Raw genomic sequence first — 24,738 nt, 5'->3', positions numbered from 1 at the left:
CTCTCCCAGTGCTTGCTTTGATGGCTAGTGCTCAGGTGCTTAGTGCATACCAGAGGGGCTCAGGATGGCTGCCAGTGCCCTGCTCCGGTGCTACCCTGTGCCCTGCTGTTGCAGGATTTTGGAGATTACCAGGATGGTTACTACTCAGTGCAGACAACAGAAGGGGAACAGATTGCCCAGCTGATTGCTGGCTACATCGATATCATCCTCAAAAAGGTGAGACTGTGCTGAGAAGGGCACTGATAGCCTGTCTCCAGGGAGGCATACAGAATGTGCCTTCCAACTGCCTCCACTCAGCCATTGGCTGATGGTACTGCTGGGAAAGCTGGAGGCAAGGCAGGGGGACCCTGCCCTGGGTCACCCTTTGTGAGCTGGTATGGTGTCTGGGCTGCAGGAGAAGGGGGAGGGCTTGGGAGTATCATTTTCTCTTTCATTTTGCAGAAAAAGAGCAAAGACCACTTTGGACTGGAGGGTGATGAGGAGTCCACCATGCTGGAAGACTCTGTGTCTCCAAAGAAGTAAGTCTCCCAGGAGCAAGGCAGCTGCCAAAGACAAGTTGAATGGAGAGTGTGCTCAAGCAAAGCTTGCAGCACAGCAAGGAGGAGGAGCTGCCACGCTCACAGAGCCTGGTGCCAGCAGTGCAGGCATTCCTTTACCTGGTATTTCTCCTCATCTCAGGTCGACAGTCATGCAGCAGCAGTTTAACCGTGTAGGCAAGGCAGAGCTGGGCTCAGTGGCCCTGCCAGCCATCATGCGGACAGGGGCTGGAGGGCCAGAAAACTTCCAGGTGGGCACAATGCCACAGCCTCAGCTGCAGATCACCAGTGGCCAGATGCACCGAGGGCACATGCCTCCCCTGGTAAGCTCTTCTTGTGCTCACCATAGGGCACAAACTCTGAGAGGTGACTGTCAGGCTTGTGTAGACCAATCTGTTTGGGTCCATGACCAAGCACTGTCTTACTGTGAAGGGCAGGGGCTTTGTGCCACTGGTTTTGTGTGCTTGCTGGCCTGGCTGAGCCAGTGTCCTCCTGCACCTTCTCTGCAAACTTGAGCTACACCCCAGCATTTTAGTCTGGCTAGGGACTGCAGTCTCTCTTTTCAGCCCCATTAGGTCTGTGGTTTGCAGCAGAACCCAATGCCATGTTTTGGTGCCCCCATCTCCTGTGCAGCTGGAGGAACACTTGGAAAAGGCCACAAGGAGGCTGATTTCTTTTGCCCCATGCAGTCTGTTGTGGGCGCTTGCTGTGAAAGCCTTGTGGGATCTCACAGTGTCTTTTTCCAAGTCCCCGAGAGCTGTTTAGCTGTGAGATTTAGTTGCAACCATGGTGGGATGAGGCATTTTCCAGTGGGAGTTGCAGAGGGGAAACTCCCTTTTTGCTAAGTCCACCCCACTATGTGGAGAGCTACCTAGTGCGGTGCCATCAGCAGCACATTGCAGGGGAGCATTTGAGCCAAATATGTAGATTCCAAGCCTTTGGCATATCTCACTCTTTCTGTCTCTGTGTTGCAGACCTCAGCCCAGCAAGCCCTGACTGGCACTATCAACTCCAGCATGCAGGCTGTGCATGCAGCCCAGGCCACGCTGGATGACTTTGAGACCTTGCCACCTCTTGGGCAGGATGCTGTGAGTGCTGGGTGAAGGTGGGGTGCTGGGGGTGAACCTTACTGGAAGCTGGGCTGGGTCAGGCTGGCCGCATTCCCAGAAGTATTAGCAGCTCCTGGGAAGATCTGCTGCCTGGAAAGAGATGGGGTTGTATCCCACTCTGCGGGGAGACATGGAGGAGACACTTGGCCATGTTGTTTGGTCAGGGTGGACTAGAGAATTTGGGTGGCTACAGTTCTTTCCACTTTTTTCTTTGTATCCTCTTTCTTGCATTTCTCTCTGTGAGCATGTGTGCAGCTATCCACCACTTCTACCACCTTCTCCTGATCCTTTTCTCCCACTCAGGCATCAAAAGCTTGGCGCAAAAACAAGATGGATGAGTCGAAGCATGAGATCCACTCCCAAGTGGATGCCATCACTGCTGGCACGGCCTCAGTCGTCAACCTTACTGCAGGTATATGGAGAACTAGAGAAGAGGAATGCCCCAGTTCAATAAAATATCTGGTCTCTCTTGTCTGGCTGAAAGACTCCCTCTGCTCCGTGAAAGGAAAACCACATCAGTGACAGGTGTTAGGATGCTCCTGGAGCATCACTTGGAGCACATCCCATCCTGACTCCTCTCTTACCTGTGCAGGGGATCCAGCAGACACGGACTACACCGCTGTGGGCTGCGCTGTCACCACCATCTCTTCCAACCTGACGGAGATGTCTAAGGGTGTGAAGCTGCTGGCTGCGCTGATGGAGGACGAGGGAGGGAACGGGCGGCAGCTTCTGCAGGCAGCCAAGAACCTGGCGAGTGCCGTCTCAGACCTGCTGAAAACAGCACAGCCTGCCAGCGCTGAGGTGGGGAGCTGGAGGGGCTGTGGGACTGAGAGGAAGGGGGAAGCCAAGGGAAACCACTGAGTGAAGTTTTTAAGGCTTGCTCATGAGCTTTGTGTCGGTTTTGCCTTGTTCCTTGCAGCCTCGCCAGAATCTCCTGCAGGCTGCTGGCCTGGTGGGACAAACCAGTGGGGAGCTTCTGCAGCAGATAGGGGAGAGTGACACTGACCCCCGGTTCCAGGTGAGTGCACCCAGCAGCAACCAAGGACTGCCACTCCATAAAACTATTGGCCTTTGCACAGGACTTCACAGGAGGAGCCCAAGCTGAACATTCGCCAGTGCCCAGTCGTGACTTTGTGAGGGAGGGGACAGACCATTGCCCATCTCTGTCTCTAGAGTGATATAACAACTCTTATCTTGTGGATTCTGTGTAGATCCCAGAAAACCGGTGTGCTTGGAGCCTACCTTCCTCTGAACCAAAGACGGTAAAACAGGCCTGGCTTGGCTTGGTGGTCCCTGCCATCTCCAATGTGAAGGGGGCTCCTCTGGGAACTATAATCTGAAATCTTTGGAGAAGGGCTCTTGCAAATTCTGCTTTTCTGGTGGTTGGATCTCAGAAGTCCATGCACTCGGGTTGCTGCTGGAGTAAGTGCTGCTCTGGAGATCACCCCTTGCAGCCACCTCAGTTCCTGCCTGCTGCTCCCTGCCTGTGGGAGATGCCTGCCTGTCCCCATCAGAGACCCAGTATGGGTGGAGCCTTGTGTGGCAGTTTTTTTTAGATGAGCTGTCTGCCAGCTGGCTTTCCCATGATTGCTCCTGCCAGCACAAAGGAGGTAGCAGTGTTCTGGGGAGAACAATCCAGACATTTTAGAGACCAAAATGCTCCAGAAAAAAGGCGTTTCCATTCATGGCAGCCACACAGATTCAACAGAGTAGAGAGGCCTTGAAAGATATCCAAGGGTAGCTGAAAAGCTAGAAGCAGAGCAGAAAGCCATGTTTGGCCATGCAGCAGTGCCAGGACAGAATATCCCCAAAGGTCAGATTTTGGACCTGGAAGACAATTTGCAGTCAAGCAGCAGGATGTTCTGCCTCACAGTTGTCAGACCTGAGTGTATGTACTTCCTTTGATGGGCTCAGATGCAGTGGTCTGGGGACTCTGGAATTGGATGCATGCACTCTCCAGTCTTTCCTCCTGTCGCACAAGGTGATGGATTGCAGTTGGAGTAGTCTTGGCTTGCAGGAGGCAAGGGAATGCTGTGACTCTTCTGGTTTGGTGGCCAGAGGCTTACTTGTTGTGGGGTGCAGGGCTGTTTGCTGTGATCACACACACAGCAGCAGGTTGGCAGCAGCAGTAGGCGGAGAGCCCTGCCCTGCCTACCAGGATTTTTGCTATAAGGGGTGGTGCTACCAGTTTTCACCAGCAGTGTGCCACAGGGGCTAATCCTGAAGGCTGCAGCATGCTGTCATATCTGGTGCCCTGCAGGAAAGCAGTTCACCATGTGCTGGTCCCTGCCTCTTGCCTCCTGGCACTGGTTGTGTACCTGCCACCCAGGAGAGAGTAGGCTGGTTGCCTTGTCACACCTCTCTGTTAGCTTCAGGAATAACAGCAGAGATGTATTCTAGCTTGTCAGCCAACAAGTTAGAATTGAAGATGAAAATAGCTGGCATACCTGCAATGCCCAGAGGTGGCCAGCATGGGAGTATCTCCCACTTGCCTCTTGCTGGCAGCTGCCCATGGTGTGGGTGTGCCAAGGCTGGCTTGTGCCTGCTGTTTGGCCGGAAGGGTTTGTCATCTTTTCACCGTGTTCAAATGTTTGCAAACCAAATCAAATCCAGGAAGTACCAGCAGTGCCTTGCAGCAGTTTCTTCCTGTGGTACAACTGGGGACAGGTGGTTGTCTGGGGAGTCGGTACTGCAGTGATGCTGAGCATTGCCCAAGCTCCTATGGGTGGTGTTTGTGGCAGTGCAGGCTGCAGCTCAGGGCCAGGCTACAGCCTCACTGCCAGCTTTAGAACACAGTGGAGATGGGATCAAGGTGCTGCCAGCCTTTCCCGCTATTCAGTGCTGCTGGTGCTGGGACAGAGTGGATGAAAGGGCCCTGAGGGCTCACATTTCCCATCTGAATATTTCACGAGAGCCTTGCAGATGGCTGCGGCTGCTCCCACTGCCATGGCTGCCTCGTTGACCCTTTCTGTCCCCTCCCAGGACATGCTTATGCAGCTGGCAAAGGCAGTGGCCAACGCTGCTGCTGCGCTGGTGCTCAAAGCCAAGAACGTGGCTCAGAAAACGGAGGATGCTGCGCTGCAGACACAGGTGATCGCAGCCGCCACCCAGTGTGCCCTCTCCACCTCCCAGCTGGTGGCCTGCACCAAGGTAAGCAGCAAGGTTAATCCCTGCCTCAGCATGCGTGTGAGCTTCACCTGGCTGGGGGGCAGCTTTGCAGCGGGGTCCTAAGTGGGCAGCTTTGCAGCGGGGTCCTAAGTGTGCCAGGACCACATGTCCTAAGGCAGGACATTGGGAATCTGGCACAGGATGCATGGGCTGCCTCTTGTTGGAGGCCCTGCTGCTGTGCCCAAGCAATGGTGATCCTCTTTGGAGGAGCAGAAGTTTGGGATGGCTCCTCCATGGAGCATACCATGCTTGCTGCCCAGCCTTTGTTCTCCCTTCCAGGTTGTGGCTCCTACAATCAGCTCCCCAGTTTGCCAGGAGCAGCTGATCGAGGCTGGCAAGTTGGTGGCCAAATCAGCTGAGGGCTGTGTGGAGGCCTCTAAGGCAGCCACCAGCGATGACCAGCTCCTGAAGCAGGTGGGGGTGGCAGCCACAGCTGTCACCCAGGCCCTGAATGACCTACTGCAGCACATCAAGCAGCATGCCTTGGGTGGACAGCCCATCGGGCGGTACGACCAGGCCACTGACACCATCCTCAACGTCACTGAGAATATATTCAGCTCCATGGGCGATGCAGGTGAGAGTGAGACAGCCAGGGCAGAGAACAGTGGGTATGGAGGTGTCAGAGAGCCCTTGGGACTTGCTAACAGGCCACACTTCCATTCTGTTCCAGGGGAAATGGTGCGTCAAGCTCGTATTCTGGCCCAGGCCACCTCTGACCTTGTCAATGCCATCAAAGCTGATGCTGAGGGAGAGACAGACCTGGAGAATTCACGCAAGCTTCTGAGTGCAGCCAAGATCCTGGCTGATGCCACTGCCAAGATGGTGGAGGCTGCAAAGGTCAGTGTGTGGGGAAGGGTGGATGCTGGCTTTGGCCCTGTCCAAGGCTCAGTGCTGTGTAGGGGATGAACAGCAGCTCCCAGAGCAAGGTCTTGCATTGAGCCAGGGACCTGTGGTGTGGGCTCCTCCTGTGAAGGAGCTTGCAGAAGCTGTGTGTACTAGCAGAGAAACTGTTATTGCTCCTGCTGCTGGACTCTTCCAGAGAGGCTGTTAACATCTCCCAAGTACTATAAACAGGGCTGTCTTGTGGGGGCCAGAGTAGAGGTGCTGCTCCAGGAGGAAAAGTGACTCTATGGTCCCTGAGAGGTGTGATGGGTTTTCTGTTTTCTCCAGGGAGCTGCAGCCCACCCGGACAGCGAGGAGCAGCAGCAGCGGCTGCGTGAGGCAGCAGAAGGGCTCCGCATGGCAACCAACGCTGCAGCCCAGAACGCCATCAAGAAGAAGCTTGTGCACAAGCTGGAGGTGAGGTGCTGGGCAAGGATCTGCAAAGGGCAAGCAAGCACAGTCAGTGAGCAAGGCCTGTCCAGGAGCCCCCATACAGCTCCTCTTTCCAGAGGGGTAAAGTCCTTTTCAAGTACAAGTGTCCATGCTGCGTCACAGAGAGATCTCCCTTCCGTTGTGTGCACTGTGTTGTTTTGGGGTGCTGGGAATGCTTAGGTGCCACAGGAGTAGGCACAGGAGAAGTTGTTTGGGGGATCTTCGCCCTGATCATGGGGGGGGGGCTCAATACAGACTGCCAATGTTAACCTGTGCCTCCCTGTGCCAGCATGCAGCCAAGCAGGCCGCCGCCTCGGCCACGCAGACCATCGCTGCCGCGCAGCACGCCTCCTCCTCCAACAAGAACCCTGCTGCTCAGCAGCAGCTGGTGCAGAGCTGCAAGGTAATGCCCTGGGCCTGATCCCGGCATCTCCTGTGCTCCCTCTCCCTGTCTCATCTCTCATTAGCTATGCTGGTGTTTCCTGCTCCGCCACAGTGGTCAGACTGGACCCTTGGGTCCTCACTTAGGTCCTGTAGGAGCTGGTCTGGGTTGAATCCATGTGTGATCCTCTCCAGTGACCCTATTCTCTGGCAGGTGGTGGCTGAGCAGATCCCGATGCTGGTGCAAGGTGTGAGAGGAAGCCAGTCCCAGCCAGACAGCCCCAGTGCCCAGCTGGCTCTCATTGCTGCCAGCCAGAACTTCCTGCAGGTACCCGTGCTGCCCAGAGCCTCCCATGCCAGCTCTGGCATTACAGCTTTCCTACCGTGCCTGTCCCTTTTAAGACTTCGGGAGATCTTCTGCACATAGGCAGCTGAGATGCTGCCTGTTTGTTCTCTTCTCACTGCTTTTTTTCTGGCCCAACAGCCCGGTGGGAAGATGGTAGCTGCAGCCAAAGCCACTGTCCCCACCATAACGGACCAAGCCTCTGCTATGCAGCTCAGCCAGTGTGCCAAGAACTTGGCTGCAGCTCTGGCTGAGCTCCGCACAGCAGCCCAGAAGGTGAGAGACTGAGTCCCATCCTGCAGTGAAACACCAGCTGTGCAGAGTGGTGGGGAATGGTGGGGACAGCCTGGTGGCGGGTTCTGGTCTCTACCACAGCCAAGTGGGCTCAGTGGTCACCTGCTCACCTTCCCTTCTGCTCTGTCACAGGCTCAGGAGGCGTGTGGACCCCTGGAGATAGACTCTGCACTGGGTCTGGTGCAGAGCCTGGAGAGGGACTTGCAGGAAGCCAAGGCAGCTGCCCGTGATGGCAAACTCAAGCCTCTTCCAGGAGAGACGGTGAGGGTGCAGGGAAGGGTGGCTCAGGGTGGACTCTGGGGCAATGGAGTTGCCGAAGGTGCAGCTCACCAGCATGTCTCAACTCGGCCCCCTGCAGATGGAGAAGTGTGCACAGGACCTGGGGAACAGCACCAAAGCTGTCAGCTCTGCCATCGCTCACCTCTTGGGAGAAGTGGCCCAGGGCAATGAGAACTACACAGGTACTGGCCTCACAACAGGGCTGGGGGAAGGGGCACTGAGCTGACAGGCATTGACCTCTCCATCCCCCCAGGAATTGCTGCCCGGGAAGTGGCCCAGGCCCTGCGCTCACTCAGCCAGGCTGCCCGTGGTGTGGCAGCCAACACCTCCGACCCGCAGGCACAGAGTGCCATGCTAGAGTGCGCCAGTGATGTCATGGACAAAGCCAACAACCTCATTGAGGAGGCCCGGAAAGCAGTGGCCAAGCCTGGTGACCCAGAGAGCCAGCAGCGCCTGGCCCAGGTGGGGACAGGGGGTACCCCAGGCTGTGGGAAGGGTGTGGAGCTGGCTGGGAGGTGGTGACCTCTCTTTGCTTCCCTGCAGGTGGCCAAGGCAGTGTCACAGGCCCTGAACCGCTGTGTTAACTGCCTGCCAGGGCAGCGGGACGTGGACGCTGCCATCCGCATGGTGGGAGAGGCCAGCAAGAGGCTGCTCTCAGATTCGGTGAGCTGAGCTGGGGCGGGAGGGGAAGGGGAAAATCTGGCGATGCAGGCTGGTCCAACTGCATTGGGTCACTCTTGCGTATCCCCAAGCATGTGCCAGACTTTCATCTGCTGTCTCCTACTCATCTCTGTGCCTCTCCTAACCTCTCTCCTTCCTTCCAGTTCCCTCCCAGCAACAAGAGCTTCCAGGAGGCGCAGAGCCAGCTGAACCAGGCAGCAGCAGGGCTCAATCAGTCTGCCAATGAGCTGGTTCAGGCGTCGCGTGGCACCCCTCAAGACCTGGCCAAGTCCTCTGGCAAATTCGGACATGACTTCAATGAATTCCTGCAGGCAGGAGTGGAGATGGCCAGCCAGTCTCCGGTGAGAGGAAATGCTTGTGGGGTATCCTGAATGAAGGCAGAGATTTGGGGTATCTGAGAAGGTAGCTGACCAAAGACAGTGTCCAGGCAGTGGTGGTTAGGGTGGCTGTGGCCAATGCAGCCAGGGAGATGGGGACTGGAGCTGTGCAAAACCACAGCAACAGGGAGAAGGTGGCTTAGGTTAGTCCAGCAAGAATTCATGTTTCCTTGCTGTTGGCGGACAAGTTGGATGAAGGGAATTAGCTCAGCTTGAAAATCCCCAGAGTGGACCCAGGATAGGTGTGGACTTTAAGAGGTGCTGCAGAAAACTCATTTTGGCTTATTGCAGAATAAGGAGGACCAGGCACAGGTGGTGTCGAACTTGAAGAGCATTTCCATGTCCTCCAGCAAGCTGCTGCTGGCTGCAAAGGCTCTCTCTGCTGACCCTGCTGCCCCCAACCTGAAGAATCAGCTGGCAGCAGCAGCACGGTAAGAGGAGCTGCTCCCTGAAAGCTGCTGGCCATAGACAGTAGTGGGGCTGGGTGGTGGGGCATGCATTGATGTGTATATCTTCCTCCCATGTCCCTGGCAGGGCTGTGACTGACAGCATTAACCAGCTGATCACCATGTGCACCCAGCAGGCCCCAGGCCAGAAGGAGTGTGACAATGCCCTGCGAGAGCTGGAGGTAAGAAGCCACATATTGACAAGGCACTGGAGGGGTTGAGATGTTGGGTATGGGGGAACTGCATCCCACTGCAAAGAACAGGAGGGAATGAAGAGGAGATGCAAGTGGAGGATGCAAAATTTTCCTCTGGGTGTGACACCTGTGTCCCTGCAGACAGTGAAGGAATTGTTGGAGAACCCCACCCAGACTGTCAATGACATGTCCTACTTCAACTGCCTTGACAGTGTCATGGAGAACTCCAAGGTAAGCCCTGAATGGAGGTTTAGGGAAGACCAAGGAGGGCTTTGGAAGGATATGTGAACAAAGGGAAAGGTGATTCCTCCCCTACCAATGAAACACAGTGAACTCTGATCCTGGGAGCACTGTGGGAATCGGAGGCGATCTCCATAATCAGTGTGTGGTGTGTCCTGCAGGTGCTGGGAGAGTCCATGGCTGGCATCTCTCAGAATGCCAAGAACAGCAAACTGCCTGAGTTTGGTGACTCCATCAGTGCCGCCTCCAAAGCTCTCTGTGGGCTGACAGAGGCAGCTGCCCAGGTGAGACACACTCAGTCCCAGCCCTGAGCCTTACCCCAGGGGCATAGTTGTTGCATGCGCCCCCACCCCTGCCTTTCCAAATCAGTGGGAAATGCTGCCAGACTCCTCAGCAACCCATGTTCTCTGTCAGACTCCCTACAGTGTGCAGGCTCTCTCTCACCACATCTCCCATGTTCCTAGGCTGCCTACCTTGTGGGGGTCTCAGATCCCAACAGCCAGGCCGGACAGCAGGGCTTGGTGGATCCCACTCAGTTTGCTAGAGCTAACCAAGCCATCCAGATGGCCTGCCAGAACCTGGTGGACCCTGCCTGTACTCAGTCCCAGGTGAGTGTGGGGTGGGGTTCCATTATAGGCATTTGAGTGCATCAAAAGGAATGAAGCTAGTTGGAAATGCTACATCCCAAGATGATGGCTACTGTCTCATTAGGCCCCATCAGCTGCACTGGGAACCAGCCGGCAGCTTTGGTGCAGTGGGGCATGCAGGATCTTGATGATCCTTCTTTGGGGCCCAAAAGGGATGCCTGTCGTCACTGGTGCCCTTCACAGGGTGGGTGAGAAGGGAGAGCTGTAGGAATAGCGGGTGAGTCCTGCCTTACTCTGCTTTCCCCTGCAGGTGCTGTCAGCAGCCACCATTGTGGCAAAGCACACCTCAGCCCTGTGCAACACGTGCCGTCTGGCGTCCTCCCGCACTGCCAATCCTGTGGCCAAGCGCCAGTTCGTCCAGTCAGCCAAGGAGGTGGCCAACAGCACTGCCAACCTGGTGAAGACCATCAAGGTGCAGAGTCCCTTCTGAGGCAGTGTGCTGGTGATGGGATTTGGGGTGCAGAGGGGTTGGATAACTGCTCTGGTCTCTCCACACCAGGCCCTGGATGGCGAGTTCAACGAAGAGAATCGGGAGCGGTGCCGTGCTGCCACCGCCCCTCTCATAGAGGCTGTGGATAACCTGACAGCCTTCGCTTCCAACCCAGAGTTTGCCACCGTTCCTGCGCAGATCAGCCCAGAGGTGGGATGCTGCTGGGACAGGGAGGATGGCGCCTGGCTGTGACAGGCTCTGCTCTGGGATGGAGCGAAGCTGTGCCTTCCCTGAGGTTGGGGGGCCTGCACTGAGGGGGTGTGATGGGGAGGTGGCAGCAAGCCTTGGGCTTCAAGGGGCTGCTCCAGGGTAAGGGTCATGGGAGAGGGAGCAACTTCCCATGCACACTCCCTTGCCTCACCTGTTGTCTCCCTGTGCAGGGGCGCAGAGCCATGGAGCCCATTGTTATTTCAGCCAAGACCATGCTGGAGAGCTCTGCTGGCCTCATCCAGACTGCCCGCTCTCTGGCTGTCAACCCCAAGGACCCACCGCAGTGGTCAGTGCTCGCTGGCCACTCGCGCACAGTCTCAGACTCCATCAAGAAGCTGATCACCAACATGAGGTGAGCAGAGTCCTGCTGTGGCTGTGGCCGTGGCTCTGTCCCTGCTGGCACATACCCCTGCCCTGAGCAAGCATTCCTGGGGATGTTCTGGCTCATCATCTCCTTGGACACAGCTGGTGCAGGCAGGCAAGGGACAGGATGGAAGACACTGTCCCTTTTGTCCTTCCTGGAAGCTGCTCCTCCAGTTCTCACAAGGGTTGATGGGAACACACATTGATGTGCCCAGGCTCTATTACACTGAGTTGCCCCAAAGCCTGGGAGAGAGGTCTTGCCCCTCACCAGCACCAGCCAAGGCTGGGGGTAAAAGGGTGGTGCAGCAGCTGCCAGTGCTTGGCTGATTCATCTGTCACTCAGGGACAAAGCTCCAGGACAGCGGGAGTGTGATGAGGCCATTGAGGTCCTGAACAGATGCCTGCGGGAGGTGGACCAGGCATCTCTTGCTGCCATCAGCCAGCAGCTGGCCCCCCGACAAGATATCTCCCAGGAGGTGGGTCAGGGATATGCTGTGGGCAAGCCTAAGGCACTGGGCATCTTTCCCTGGGCTCTCAGCAGCATGAAGGGACCCCAGCCCTGCTGCAGCCTCATGCAACACCCTCTCTTTGCACAGGCATTGCACAATCAGATGATCACAGCTGTCCAGGAGATCAGCAACCTGATCGAGCCTGTGGCTGCTGCGGCACGGGCTGAGGCCTCGCAGCTGGGGCACAAGGTAATGGGGGTGTGGCACTTCGTGCCTGGGGAGGAGAGGTACAATGCAGCTGGGCTGGAAGCTGCTGGTGCTGACACTGCTCTTCCCTAGGTGTCCCAGATGGCTCAGTATTTCGAGCCACTCATTATGGCAGCTGTTGGCGCTGCCTCCAAAACACCCAACCACCAGCAGCAGATGAACCTCCTGGACCAGACTAAAACACTGGCTGAATCCGCCTTGCAGATGCTGTACACAGCCAAGGAGGCTGGTGGGAACCCCAAGGTGAGCAGGAGGGGCACATGTCAGTGGCGTGCCCTCCTTTGCATGTGGGTGCTGCATGGTGTACACACGTGTGCCAGACATGGAAAACCCAGAGTCAGTGTGCAGCATCCCTGTTGGGACGGTTGCCACTGCCTGTCTTCCCTCACTCTGGCTTCTCCTTGCAGCAAGCTGCCCACACGCAGGAAGCTCTGGAAGAGGCTGTGCAAATGATGAAGGAAGCTGTGGAGGACCTGACCACCACCCTGAACGAGGCAGCCAGTGCTGCAGGTGTCGTGGGAGGCATGGTGGACTCCATCACCCAAGCCATCAACCAGGTGAGGGGAGCAAGGAGAGGACCTGGACAGAGCTGGATGTGGGAGAGGGGGAGAGTCAGGGTCAAACCCTGCAAGCTAAAGACCTTGTGGGTCAGAGCTGAAGTCAATCTCCTGGTGGTCTCTTGCAGCTGGACGAGGGGCCCATGGGTGAGCCAGAAGGTACCTTTGTGGATTACCAGACCACGATGGTGAAGACAGCCAAGGCTATTGCAGTGACTGTGCAGGAAATGGTGGGTGCAAGCAAGCCTGTCACTCTAGAATGCACTGCCTGCCACTGAGTCAGGCTACTGCCCTCCTCACCCTGTCCAACTCCTGCTCTTCTTCCATCAACAGGTCACCAAATCCACCACCAACCCAGATGAGCTGGGCATACTGGCCAACCAACTCACCCACGACTATGGGCAGCTGGCACAAGAGGCCAAGCCAGCTGCCCTCACTGCCGAGAATGAGGAGGTGCGAGCCCGGGGGAAGTGCTGGAGTGTGATGTGGGGCAGAGCAGGGGCTGTTGGGGCATGAGAACAGAGGACAGGGACATTTGAACCTCCCATTGGAGCTGGAGACAGGCAGCTTTCACACCTCCCCTGAAACATGAAATAGAAACAAGGAGCAAAGCTGTGTTTCCTTTTTCCTTCCCCTGAGTGGGAGGATTGGGAAAGAGGAGCTGGGTGGCGGGTGTTTCCCAGCGGGTGTCACAGATGCAGGGCTTAGTTCCCTGCTGACTCTGTCACATACACATTCCTCTGCAGATCGGCTCCCACATCAAGCGCCGGGTGCAGGAGCTGGGTCATGGCTGTGCTGCCCTGGTCACCAAGGCTGGAGCCCTGCAGTGCAGCCCCAGCGATGCCTACACCAAGAAGGAGCTGATAGAGAGTGCACGCAAGGTTTCTGAGAAGGTAGGTGTTGAGAGGTCAGTGGTGAGGTGGGAGGGATACTGGATTCAGCCATGTGCCCTTGGAGCCACCACTCCAAGGGTGGTTTCCCGGTCCTGTTGGAATCTGTTGGCCACACTCCCCCTGCCCAGCTGCTGGGGTGGAGGATGGATCCCCCTCTGCAGACACTATAACAGCAGCTGGTGGGTGAGTGTGATGCCCAGGTGCTGCAGCCTGCCTGGGAACACTGACCTACACACTGGTGACAGGCCAGGGCTCTCCAGATCAGTTCTCCCCTTCACCTTTTGCTGGCATGCTGTCCATCAAGCCAATCTAAAGAGCACACTTCTGACAAACAGATGAAAAAAAATGTGGCTTAAAAAGTCTAGTTGGTATGGGTAGAGCAGCAGTGCTTGTCAGCAAAAACACAACAGTAAACACTTGTCAGTTGTGCCTGGCATCTGCAACTCTTACTAATTTGAAAACTAGCTGAGTCCAGCATCTCTTAGACCACCAAACATGATAGTTGCAAGGTAAAAATAAATAACTGTAAGCTAAGAAGGGGTGTGCAGACCAAAATATTCCCAGTTCCTGTCCTTGGTATGAAGCAGCACCACCCTTGGGGGTGTTGGAGGTGTGTGCAGTGAGGGTTCCCTGAACCTGTGCTGCTCCCCCAGTCACTTTACTCATACCCCACAGGTGTCTCATGTGCTGGCAGCTCTTCAGGCTGGGAACCGTGGGACACAAGCCTGCATCACAGCAGCCAGCGCTGTCTCTGGCATCATTGCTGACCTCGACACCACCATCATGTTTGCTACAGCAGGAACCCTCAATCGGGAGAACTCTGAGACCTTTGCTGACCACAGGTATCCAGGCACCCTGTCCACCAATGCTCAGCCAGAGACAGGGGTTTCAAGCTGTGTCCCATGGTCTTTCGGAGCTGTGGACCAGCCCCAAGGAGAGCTTCAAGCTCAGGTCGTGCTGGCTCAATTTCCCAGAACTCCAGCTTGTACATGGGAAAATCAGGATCCACAGTCTCTCTGTACCCCAGGGACTATGTGTGCAGTAGAGAGCTGTGTCCTTCCTGACACACTTTTTCTCTCCAGGGAGGGCATCTTGAAGACAGCCAAGGCACTGGTGGAGGACACCAAGGTGTTGGTGCAGAATGCCACAGCCAGCCAGGAGAAGCTAGCCCAGGCTGCCCAGTCCTCTGTGTCCACCATCACCCGCCTGGCAGAGGTGGTGAAGCTGGGTGCTGCCAGCCTGGGATCTGAAGACCCCGAAACCCAGGTGTGATGGGGTGTGTGGACTGAGTGGAGGCTGCCGGTAGCTTGCTTGGAGGGGTTGAGGGATGCAGATGTCATGTGGTGCTCAGGCTGGATCCCAAGAGTTGGGTAGAGAGGGGGCTGGGCTTTGGCTGGTGCTAGCTGAGCTGGACTCCCTGTGTGCCCTCTAGTGCCCAAATTTTCACTGCTGAGCCACCAAGAGTGACTTTAGTTCAGCCATTCTTCTGATCTTGCTCTCCCCAGGTGGTCCTGATCAATGCTGTGAAGGATGTGGCCAAGGCACTTGGAGACCTGATTGGTGCCACCAAGGCAGCTGCTGGCAAAGCTGGAGATGACCCTGCTGTCTACCAGCTGAAGAACTCTGCCAAGGTCTGTGCTGGTTGTGATGGGAAGAAAGGGAGAAGACAGTGGGGCTGGAGAAGGGTTTTCTTCTGCCTGTGTGGGCATAGGAACACACCTGGGGTGCAGTCCAGACAAAAGAGTAGAAAGGGACACATAAAAGGTGGAGCACAGCTTGCAGAGGAGCAGTTGAGGCAGTTTGAGTGGAGTATGGGGATGGGGCAGTTTGGGACCAATCCACAGGGGAAGGACAGGTGCTGGCACCAGGCCAGAGCTTGTTTGGAGATTCACCTGGCTCTATCTCTTCCCATAGGTGATGGTGACAAACGTCACTTCCTTGCTGAAGACAGTGAAGGCTGTGGAGGACGAGGCCACGAAGGGGACACGGGCACTGGAGGCCACCATCGAGCACATTCGCCAGGAGCTGGCGGTGCGTACGGCCGCGGGCTGTGGTGCCGTGCTGCTCGCCTCTCGCCCTGCACCTCACCGCTGCCTCTCGCCCCACAGGTCTTCTCCTCCCCGGTGCCTCCTGCCAAGGTCTCCACCCCGGAGGACTTCATCCGCATGACCAAAGGCATCACAATGGCCACAGCCAAAGCGGTGGCCGCTGGCAACTCGTGCCGGCAGGAGGATGTCATCGCCACGGCCAACCTGAGCCGCCGGGCCATCGCAGACATGTTGCGCTCCTGCAAGGTGGGGCGGGCAGTGGGGGTGGATCTCTAGCACGGATTTGTGGGTGGAGGAGGATGGTGCTGGATGTGAATAGGGGTTTCCCTGTGTCCGGGTTGCAGGAGGCAGCCTACCACCCAGAGGTGAGCGGGGACGTGCGGCAACGGGCGCTGCGCTTTGGCAAGGAGTGTGCTGATGGCTACCTGGAGCTGCTGGAGCATGTGCTGGTGGTGAGTGTTCCCACTCCGGTTCCCAGGGTGGGCAGAGGCTGACCGTGGATTGCCTGGGTGTTCCCTAGATCCCCAAGGTCCTCTGGGCTCTTCACCTCTTCCCACTTAGCCCTTTGCACAGCCCACGTTGCTGCCTGTGCTGGCACAGCATGTGTCCTTGCCCCTGCCATGGAAGCAGATGTCAGAGAGCTCAACAGGCTCTAAGAAAGGGCATAGGTGTCGTGGGAGGCATGGTGGACTCCATCACCCAAGCCATCAACCAGATGAGGGGAGCAAGGAGAGGACCTGGACAGAGCTGTATTTTGCTAACAACAGATGGAGATTAACTGACTACAAACAGATGGAGGCTGGAAATCAATAACATGGTAGCATAATCTTGTAAAAATACAGCTTCCAGTAAAAGTGATAGGAATAATGGACCTCAGGCAGTGGGAAAACAGTGTCATGCCCACAGCACTATGTGTGGGAGATGAACAGTGCCTGCCATAGCAAAGATAATGACTGGAAGCACCCACTGCACCTTTTTGATCCAGTCTCCCTCTGCCTGAGTCCTCCCAAGGACTTCAGCTGCAACATTAGTTTACAAGAAGTAAATTAAGCCTCTAGCGTGGTAGGAAAGATCCAGTGAAGTCTTACCAACAGCTTGCATTCTTGGCAAGACCACAGAAGTGGAGTCAGGGGCACTGTGGGGATGTGCACACTCAACCCCTGGTGCTGTAAGATCTCTCAACAAGACAGAGACTGACAGTGATTCAGCTCTGTGTCAAGGTTGCACTAAGCTGGTTAGTGAGAGTCTGCTGTCTGGGATCACCAGCTAGGAAGTGGTGGAGCCCAAACTGTGGTTTCCTGCAGGGAAATCCCCCTTAGGCAGAGAGTAACCAGCACTGGCAGCAGCAGGGGGAGGTGGGCAGGAATCGATGGCTAGAAATAAAAGCTGCGTAGAGAAGTCAAAGGGTGGTTTTATTCAAGGGAGGCAACCACTGGGGTACAGTTCCAAGGGGAGCAGTGAGTTTTCCATCCTCTGCATCTAGATCAAATGTCTGCCTGGAAGATGCTTCAGGCACACATGAATCATGGCAGCCAAGGCTGGAGTGCTGAGTAGAAATTCTCTGGCTGACCTGTTGTTAACGGATGATTAGGCTAATGACTTAGTGTGGCAGTGCCCGAGGTCAGCCTACTTGCAGGAACACGCCATTCCCCTGTATTTTGGGTGTTACCATCCTGCTGCTGTGCAATGTTTTGACTATCATACATTGGAACATCCTTAAAAATGTTCACTGGAGGTGCCTCTTACTAAGCTTGTAGCCTCCGGGGTGCCTTCAGCTCCAGACAGAGATAATTTAGCAGTTTTCAACATGTTGTCATAGCAGACAGCAGACTTAATAATAAGGCATTTAGACTAGATGTGCTCATGAGGGCAAACCAGCCATCACTGTGTGCCATCAGCTTGAGTACTCTGAGCTTCACGCTGCTCTGGTCTCTCTGCTGGGATGGCCCAACACAAGGCCAGGAAAAGGCCATGACTCACCTCAGTCTCCACAGCACTCTGGTCTGTGAAGGCAGGAGTGAAGCTCACGGGTCCTGTTTATCAAAGGACAGCAGGTTCCTGGGAAACCACAAGCAGGAAGGATCTAGGGGAATGGGAGGGGAGATGGCATATGGCAGATGGGGTGCTGCCTCATTCCCCAGCAGCAGCAAGGTCATTGCTGTACACTTTGTCCCCAAGGGACAAAGGGAACCAGTGCCTTCTGCAGAGCATGAACAAGTATGGTTAGGGTTCAAGAATAAGGGTTATTTGTCTCAGGCTGGAAAACATGGCTCCCGGCAGAGGAGTGGGAAAGCCTGCATATTTCACTGGGGAGGGGTAGGAATTTGAGCCTCCATGGGGACTTGGTATTTGGTAACAATAGGTCTCTCCCTCCAAAAGCAGAGAGATTCTGTGGCTCAAAACTGCAGTGAAACAATTCAGGGTGGGGAGAACTAAGGTGCAAAGGGTGTGAGGAAGAGAGTGGATCCATGGCTACTCTTGAGTGTAGGTGGCTCCTCTGGCTGTGGGAGCCTCATCCAGGTGCCCTGTCTTGCCTGACCCTGCAAGGCTGAAGTAAGAGCTTATACTGGCAGCACAGCTCCCCAGGATCTCTGATCCTTTGTTCCCACTGCTCCTCTTGACTGCCCTTCACCCCTCATCAAAAAGCACCCACCTTCCCATCCCCTCCCCTATCTCCCCTCCTTCTGGCTGGGGCGTTCACTGCTTTCTTTTCTCTCTTCTCCCTCCTCTCTGTCAGCCGGTGAGTAAGGCAACACTGGGGTGCCTGCTGGTGTCTAACCTCAGCATGAGCCTTGCTCATGGCGTGTCTGTGTGCCCAGCCCAGTGCTGGGGTGGGACTTGCGTGTGTCCACAGGGACCCTGGGGCCCTTGTGTTTGTGTTTGTGTACTCACCCCTGCTCTAGCTGATGGGCAGCTGCTGCCTGTCTGGTGCAAGTTGGGCCAGCAGTGAGCTCTGCTTGTGCATACAGACCCTGTGTGCGTGCACACGTGTGCTGTGGTGTGTGCATGTGTCCCTCCAACCCAGGGAGGACCCTTAGGGTACTGCCTGCCACCTCATCCTGATGGGCCAGCCCTCCTTGGCTGGGATGTCACTCCAGGGTTTGCCCCTTTGCCCAGCTTGTGTTTGCAAACAAACCTCCAAAATGGGGACAGGAGATATGGAGCTTGAAATGATTTGCAGGGGAGAAATCTTGGTGTGGGTAGCTGCTGAGAGCAGAAAGGCTTGTGCTGAGGGTCTTGTGTCTGTAAGATGTCCCAGAAGCTGTGAATGCAGGAGGGCCCTGGGGAAGCTCATCCTATCCTGGGGCACAAAGAGAATAGCCAGACTCACTTGAGAAAGCGTCTCAGACAGTGCCTGACGTGTACACATGTGGGAGGGGGCTGGGGGATCCCACCCTACTTCCCTGGGGAGTGCACCCCAAACAGACCCATGAAGTTCCCCTTTTCCAGGTGCTTACATCTGCTCCTTCTCCACAGATCCTGCAGAAGCCAACCCATGAGCTGAAGCAGCAGCTGGCAGGCTTCTCCAAGCGCGTGGCCAGCTCTGTCACTGAGCTCATCCAGGCAGCCGAGGCCATGAAAGGTAAGGAAAGATCCTGCTCAGAGGAGCATAAACAAGGGCTGGGATTAGGGTGGAGGGCTCAGCAGCTGCTGGAGGAGGCAGGGAAGCTCAGAAATGAGACTGTGTGGAGGTATAACCTGCCTGGCTTCCCGGTGTTCCTAGGGACGGAGTGGGTTGACCCAGAAGACCCCACTGTCATCGCTGAGAATGAGCTGCTGGGGGCAGCAGCTGCCATTGAGGCTGCAGCCAAGAAGCTGGAGCAGCTGAAACCAAGAGCCAAGCCCAAGGTAGCAGTGCTGAGCCTTGTCTGACCTTTGTGTTCAGCTTGGGGTGGGCTGGGGCTCCCCTGTCTGTGCTTTAGGTTTGAAGGCCCATCTGACAGCTGGTCCCTCTTCCTGTACTCCTGCTACCTCCCACATCCCCGGCTGAACTTTCCTTGGGTAGCCCATGTCCCACTGCAGCCCATAGCCCTTAATCCAGCTTTATATGTTTGCCCTCCGCCGCCTGCAGCCATCCTCCTGTTCTGCTCCATCTGTCCCAGCACTCCTGCTTGGGACTCATATTCTGCTTTTGCCCACAGCAAGCAGACGAGAGCCTGAACTTTGAGGAGCAGATCCTGGAAGCTGCCAAATCCATTGCTGCAGCCACGAGTGCCCTGGTGAAGGCAGCCTCAGCAGCCCAGCGGGAATTAGTGGCCCAAGGAAAAGTAAGGCCATAAGAGGGGAAGAAGAAAATGCAGAGAAGGGTTCTCCCTTCTTCTGGGGCTGCTTGTAACTCTCATGCCTGTGACAAGAGGTGTGCAGGGTGGTGACCCTTACTCCTCTCCTCCTTCTTCATAGGTGGGTGCTATCCCAGCCAACGCAGTGGATGATGGACAGTGGTCCCAGGGTCTCATTTCAGCCGTGAGTATCAAGGTCATGCTGAGGGGTTCAGGGGAAACTTTCCTCTTGACTGCTGTTGCAAACACAAGGATGCTCTGCTCTTTTGCTTGTCCTCAGTGGAAGAAGCAGCCATGTTTCTTCCTCCCTCTCCCACATGCTGTGGAAGCTGGTTCTTTCCATCCCATGCCCCACCACCTCCCTGGAGCCGATCAGGGCTCCTGTACCTCCCCTGACAGCCTCTCTTGCCACAGGCACGCATGGTGGCTGCTGCCACCAACAACCTGTGCGAAGCCGCCAACGCCGCAGTGCAGGGCCATGCCAGTGAGGAGAAGCTCATCTCTTCCGCCAAGCAGGTGGCTGCTTCCACAGCCCAGCTCCTGGTGGCCTGCAAGGTGAAGGCTGACCACGATTCAGAGGCCATGAAGCGGCTCCAGGTGAGTCCTAGGCTGCCTCTTCAGCCCCGGTTGTTTGAAGGGTGGCTGGGAGTGGCCTGAGGGCAGGTGGATGCTTTCCAGGGCTCATGCTCCCTGCCTGCATGCCATCAGTGGGAAGTTCATTGGAACACAGGCTCCAGGTTGCTTGGATTTCACTGCTAGCTGTGTGCCAGGCATGTGAATGATGCTGGGCTGCTCAGCCCGGCAGCATTCGGAAACAATGACCTGGCACAGGAATATCTGAAATGGGTGCACTCCCTCACTGATATTCAAGAGGTTAATGTGTGGAGGGCGTGTTCTGTAGCACCGTTAATCCTCAGAGGCCATGGCACACAAGAGGTTAATGCCCATGTGTTGGGGGGTTAACATGTGTAGGGGCCTGAATATATGTATTAGGTATGGAATCCCCCGGACAGCCGAGAGCTGTGGCAGCCTGAGAGCTGGGACAGATATGGATATTGTAATTGTATAATTGTTAAAAGAAAAGGGGGGAAATGTAGGGGCCTGAATATATGTATTAGGTATGGAATCCCCCGGACAGCCGAGAGCTGTGGCAGCCTGGGAGCTGGGACAGATATGGATATTGTAACTATGTAATTAAGAAATTGTTAAAAGAAAAGGGGGGAAATGTAGGGGCCTGAATATATGTATTGTTATAAAGGAGTCCTTGTGAATATATATATATGTAGTGAGAGTCCTATGTATTAGATAGGTGGGTCCTGTTGCTCTGGATGAGCTACAGCTGTGGGATCCTTGGTTGGGTAGCAGCTGTAGCTCATGAAGGGCTCTGGGATAAAAGGGGGTTGGGTCGAGAGCCCAGGAGGAGCCCCTATGGAAGCCATGAGGAACTGTGCTGCAGAGAGGAGCTGCATAATAGGACCAGCAGGAAGGTATGGACTTTAAGATGGGTCACCAGAAATATGAAATACAATAAGATAACAACAACAATTGGTGACCGCGACGTGATAAAGAACATGCAGCCAAGAAGAAGGTATGGACTTTAAGATGGGACTCCGGAAATATGAAATACAATAAGATAACAACAACAATTGGTGACCCCGACGTGATAAAGAACATGCAGCCAAGGAGAAGGTATGGAATCCCCCGGACAGCCGAGAGCTGTGGCAGCCGGAGAGCTGGGACAGTGGAAGATAGGACAGCTGAGAGCTGTGGCAGCCTGAGAGCTGGGACAGATATTGTAACTGAGTAATTGAGAAATTGTTAAAAGAAAAGGGGGGAAATGTAGGGGCCTGAATATATGTATTAGGTATGGAATCCCCCGGACAGCCGAGAGCTGTGGCAGCCTGAGAGCTGGGACAGATATGGATATTGTAATTGTATAATTGTTAAAAGAAAAGGGGGGAAATGTAGGGGCCTGAATATATGTATTAGGTATGGAATCCCCCGGACAGCCGAGAGCTGTGGCAGCCGGAGAGCTGGGACAGTGGAAGATAGGACAGCCGAGAGCTGTGGCAGCCTGGGAGCTGGGACAGATACGTATATTGTAATTGTATAATTGTTAAAAGAAAAGGGGGGAAATGTAGGGGCCTGAATATATGTATTAGGTATGGAATCCCCCGGACAGCCGAGAGCTGTGGCAGCCTGGGAGCTGGGACAGATATGGATATTGTAACTATGTAATTAAGAAATTGTTAAAAGAAAAGGGGGGAAATGTAGGGGCCTGAATATATGTATTGTTATAAAGGAGTCCTTGTGAATATATATATATGTAGTGAGAGTCCTATGTATTAGATAGGTGGGTCCTGTTGCTCTGGATGAGCTACAGCTGTGGGATCCTTGGTTGGGTAGCAGCTGTAGCTCATGAAGGGCTCTGGGATAAAAGGGGGTTGGGTCGAGAGCCCAGGAGGAGCCCCTATGGAAGCCATGAGGAACTGTGCTGCAGAGAGGAGCTGCATAATAGGACCAGCAGGAAGGTATGGACTTTAAGAATATCATAAGAAAAGTATGGGACTCTAATAACATGAAATACAATAAGATAACAACAATAAACATGGGGTCTCAGCTCTGGGGCCAAGGGCTGGGGAGAGGCAGCAGGGCTGCCTCCCAGTCCCTGCCCTGCTGCTCAGAGAGGAGCCAGAGCCTGCCTGGGAGCAGAAACGCCTGAAATGGTCATGAGCGGGTGACAAGGCAGCGAGCCATGTAAAGGAATCCCTGCCTGCAGCTCCCAGCGCTCCTGGCTGCCAGTCCTGCCTGCTGCCCAGCCTGGGGCAGAAGTTCCTTCACACCCCTGGACAGCAGTCGTGGGGCTGTGACTCACACTGATGCTCTTCTCCTCCCTGCTGCAGGCTGCTGGAAATGCTGTGAAGAGGGCATCAGACAATCTGGTGAAGGCGGCACAGAAGGCAGCTGCTTTCCAGGACCATGATGAAACGGTGGTGGTGAAGGAGAAGATGGTCGGAGGAATTGCACAGGTAAAGAGTGGGGCTGCTCAGGGCAGGAGCAGCTCTAGGTGCCACCACAATCTCTGTGCCAGTCTCAGAAGCATGTCCTACACCCACCAGTACAGGTCATGTCTTGAGAGAGCCTCACAAAAATGCTGTGAGTTCAGCCATCCCACTGTATCATTGCAATGGGCCCCTGGCCAGGTAATAATTGGCATAGACTCCATGTATGAAAGAAGGCTGATTAATATATCTTTATTAAGAAACCCATACTTTTATACCTTAGTTCGCTACAGGTGTACTTGATTGGTCCTTTAATCCAAACACCATCACCATTGACTAATTAAGAAACCACCCTTTGGTAAACAAATCTCCATAACACATTCCACATGTTCACAATACAAGGTGCAGCAAGAATTGTTTCTTGTTCTTTTCTCTGATCTTCTCACAAACTTTTCCCATAACAATGGGAAAGCCTGGGAAAGTTGTGTTTTGCTCTGTGGCCAGAGAGCTGCTGCCACACCACTGAGCACCAGTTAAATAATGAGGCCTCACCTTATCCCGCCACAGGTAGCAGTGGGTGATGGTGCATGCTCCCAGTAGTGTAAAGCCCTGGCTTCTCCTTGGTGCAGAGCCCACAGTATCCTTTGTGACACAAGGAAAAAGCAGAGCAGCGGGACAGGGTGACATCTACCTAGTGTGGGCTGTCACAGTCCCAGTGCTGACTCCCTGCAGCTGAGACCCTTTACACACTACATAGGGCAGAGCTCAGAAGCTGTGCTGTTCTGCTTTATGTCCAGAGTACCATGCTCCCACCCCAGGGACAAACAGTCCTCATGCCCAGTGAGGCAGTGGCTGTGAGGGAGGGCTGCAGCAGCCAGAGAACGCAGCTCTGGCGTTGGCACTGCTGTGGCAGAGGCTCTGGCCATCCCCGTGGGGGGCAGTTGTGACCTTGGGGCTCTCTCCTGGCAGATTATCGCCGCCCAGGAGGAGATGCTGCGCAAGGAGCGGGAGCTGGAGGAGGCGCGGAAGAAGCTGGCCATGATCCGGCAGCAGCAGTACAAGTTCCTGCCCTCGGAGCTGCGGGACGAGGAGCAGAACTGAGCCGCACGCCCTCCGCTCACCGCACAGACTGCTGCCTGCCCACCTGCCTGCTCCTATTTAAGACGACCCGCCACAAGCGAAGGGCTGTCTGGGCTAGACCAGAGCTCTGCCCGCACCCAGAGCAACGGGACTAACTCAGCTGCCCCTCCAAGCCGGTGCCGCACCAGCAACTCCGCTTCGCTGCCCAGCCACCTTCCCATGCACACCCAAGGCACAATCAGAGCGCTCGGAGGGACTCGGTTGGGGTGGGAGCCGGGGCTGCACTGGCTCAGGGCTCACCCGCCAGCCCCGGGGTGCGGGCCCACAGAGCTCTCCACTGCAAGGGGATATTTACTTGTGCCTTCTTCCTTCCCTCTCGTGCCCCTTTTTTTCTCTCCTCCACGCGGGATGGGGACAGGCGGGTGGCTTCCCCTCTCCTTTGCCATAGCATGCAGGGAGCAGCCACCCCTCGCTGAGCTCTCGCGTGGAGCTGCCTTTCACCTCCAATGCCTTATTGCTGGCTGAATCTTCCTCTGCAGGTACTCTGGAAGACCCTGCGTCCACCCCATGAGTATCTTTTTCTGCCCAGGCTCCTCTGGGGCAGCAGGGCTGTAAGCCACAGTGCCTCCACTCAGGATGGGGGATGATGTGATGATTTCCCTCCCAGAGCTGTTTTTTGCCTTCCTGCGGGGCTTCCCCCCGACTGCGGCCCCAGCCAGCTCTGCCTTCCTCCTTCCCAAGTGCCTGCATTGTTTTCCAAGATTTGCAGTATTTTTGTAACTTTTCCATTTCTCTAGTATTGAGCCTGCAGCTTCCAAAGTTCATTTATTTCCCTGCCTGCTCATGCCCTGCACACTAACACCCAGCTCTTGCTGGGGTCCCGTAGCCCAGCATCCCACCCCTACTCGGCTCCAGGACCCCTGTCCCTTCCCCTTTGCACTTGCTGAGGCTTCTCTCACCATTTTGATACTTTTAAGCATCCCATACTAAAGATTGAAGGAAACCAGCTCACTCCCACCCCGGGGTGGGGTGGGGGATGCCAGTGTCTCCTCAGAAAGACACATTCATCAATAAAATCTGGTTTTCCTGC

The 24,738-nt window shown here is 55.3% G+C and overlaps 1 protein-coding gene across 2 annotated transcripts in view; it reads left to right on the top strand.

Moving 5' to 3' along the window:
- Positions 1 to 24,738, top strand: part of TLN1 (talin 1) — a 36,504-nt gene extending 11,766 nt beyond the window's left edge. For both annotated transcript variants that reach the window (XM_059491995.1, XM_059491993.1), the window contains exons 11-57: positions 115 to 216; positions 442 to 518; positions 679 to 859; positions 1,511 to 1,624; positions 1,949 to 2,057; positions 2,238 to 2,446; positions 2,565 to 2,663; positions 4,628 to 4,795; positions 5,093 to 5,387; positions 5,484 to 5,650; positions 5,984 to 6,112; positions 6,417 to 6,530; positions 6,723 to 6,836; positions 6,993 to 7,127; positions 7,278 to 7,406; positions 7,504 to 7,606; positions 7,678 to 7,886; positions 7,968 to 8,087; positions 8,249 to 8,446; positions 8,774 to 8,913; positions 9,017 to 9,110; positions 9,264 to 9,353; positions 9,524 to 9,646; positions 9,827 to 9,970; positions 10,260 to 10,421; positions 10,509 to 10,649; positions 10,880 to 11,061; positions 11,416 to 11,548; positions 11,669 to 11,770; positions 11,861 to 12,031; positions 12,196 to 12,345; positions 12,474 to 12,575; positions 12,679 to 12,798; positions 13,092 to 13,238; positions 13,914 to 14,080; positions 14,321 to 14,504; positions 14,744 to 14,869; positions 15,153 to 15,269; positions 15,347 to 15,532; positions 15,631 to 15,738; positions 18,764 to 18,869; positions 19,011 to 19,135; positions 19,429 to 19,554; positions 19,688 to 19,750; positions 19,981 to 20,163; positions 22,470 to 22,595; positions 23,538 to 24,738. In XM_059491995.1, coding sequence (XP_059347978.1) covers positions 115 to 216; positions 442 to 518; positions 679 to 859; positions 1,511 to 1,624; positions 1,949 to 2,057; positions 2,238 to 2,446; positions 2,565 to 2,663; positions 4,628 to 4,795; positions 5,093 to 5,387; positions 5,484 to 5,650; positions 5,984 to 6,112; positions 6,417 to 6,530; positions 6,723 to 6,836; positions 6,993 to 7,127; positions 7,278 to 7,406; positions 7,504 to 7,606; positions 7,678 to 7,886; positions 7,968 to 8,087; positions 8,249 to 8,446; positions 8,774 to 8,913; positions 9,017 to 9,110; positions 9,264 to 9,353; positions 9,524 to 9,646; positions 9,827 to 9,970; positions 10,260 to 10,421; positions 10,509 to 10,649; positions 10,880 to 11,061; positions 11,416 to 11,548; positions 11,669 to 11,770; positions 11,861 to 12,031; positions 12,196 to 12,345; positions 12,474 to 12,575; positions 12,679 to 12,798; positions 13,092 to 13,238; positions 13,914 to 14,080; positions 14,321 to 14,504; positions 14,744 to 14,869; positions 15,153 to 15,269; positions 15,347 to 15,532; positions 15,631 to 15,738; positions 18,764 to 18,869; positions 19,011 to 19,135; positions 19,429 to 19,554; positions 19,688 to 19,750; positions 19,981 to 20,163; positions 22,470 to 22,595; positions 23,538 to 23,669 — 6,522 coding nt within the window. In that variant the 3' untranslated portion in view covers positions 23,670 to 24,738. The remainder of the gene's footprint in view (positions 1 to 114; positions 217 to 441; positions 519 to 678; positions 860 to 1,510; positions 1,625 to 1,948; positions 2,058 to 2,237; positions 2,447 to 2,564; positions 2,664 to 4,627; positions 4,796 to 5,092; positions 5,388 to 5,483; positions 5,651 to 5,983; positions 6,113 to 6,416; positions 6,531 to 6,722; positions 6,837 to 6,992; positions 7,128 to 7,277; positions 7,407 to 7,503; positions 7,607 to 7,677; positions 7,887 to 7,967; positions 8,088 to 8,248; positions 8,447 to 8,773; positions 8,914 to 9,016; positions 9,111 to 9,263; positions 9,354 to 9,523; positions 9,647 to 9,826; positions 9,971 to 10,259; positions 10,422 to 10,508; positions 10,650 to 10,879; positions 11,062 to 11,415; positions 11,549 to 11,668; positions 11,771 to 11,860; positions 12,032 to 12,195; positions 12,346 to 12,473; positions 12,576 to 12,678; positions 12,799 to 13,091; positions 13,239 to 13,913; positions 14,081 to 14,320; positions 14,505 to 14,743; positions 14,870 to 15,152; positions 15,270 to 15,346; positions 15,533 to 15,630; positions 15,739 to 18,763; positions 18,870 to 19,010; positions 19,136 to 19,428; positions 19,555 to 19,687; positions 19,751 to 19,980; positions 20,164 to 22,469; positions 22,596 to 23,537) is intronic.

The sequence above is a fragment of the Ammospiza nelsoni genome, chromosome Z, assembly GCF_027579445.1.
Source record: "Ammospiza nelsoni isolate bAmmNel1 chromosome Z, bAmmNel1.pri, whole genome shotgun sequence".
Lineage (NCBI taxonomy): Eukaryota > Metazoa > Chordata > Aves > Passeriformes > Passerellidae > Ammospiza > Ammospiza nelsoni.
This window is presented reverse-complemented; position numbering and strand designations above follow the sequence as displayed.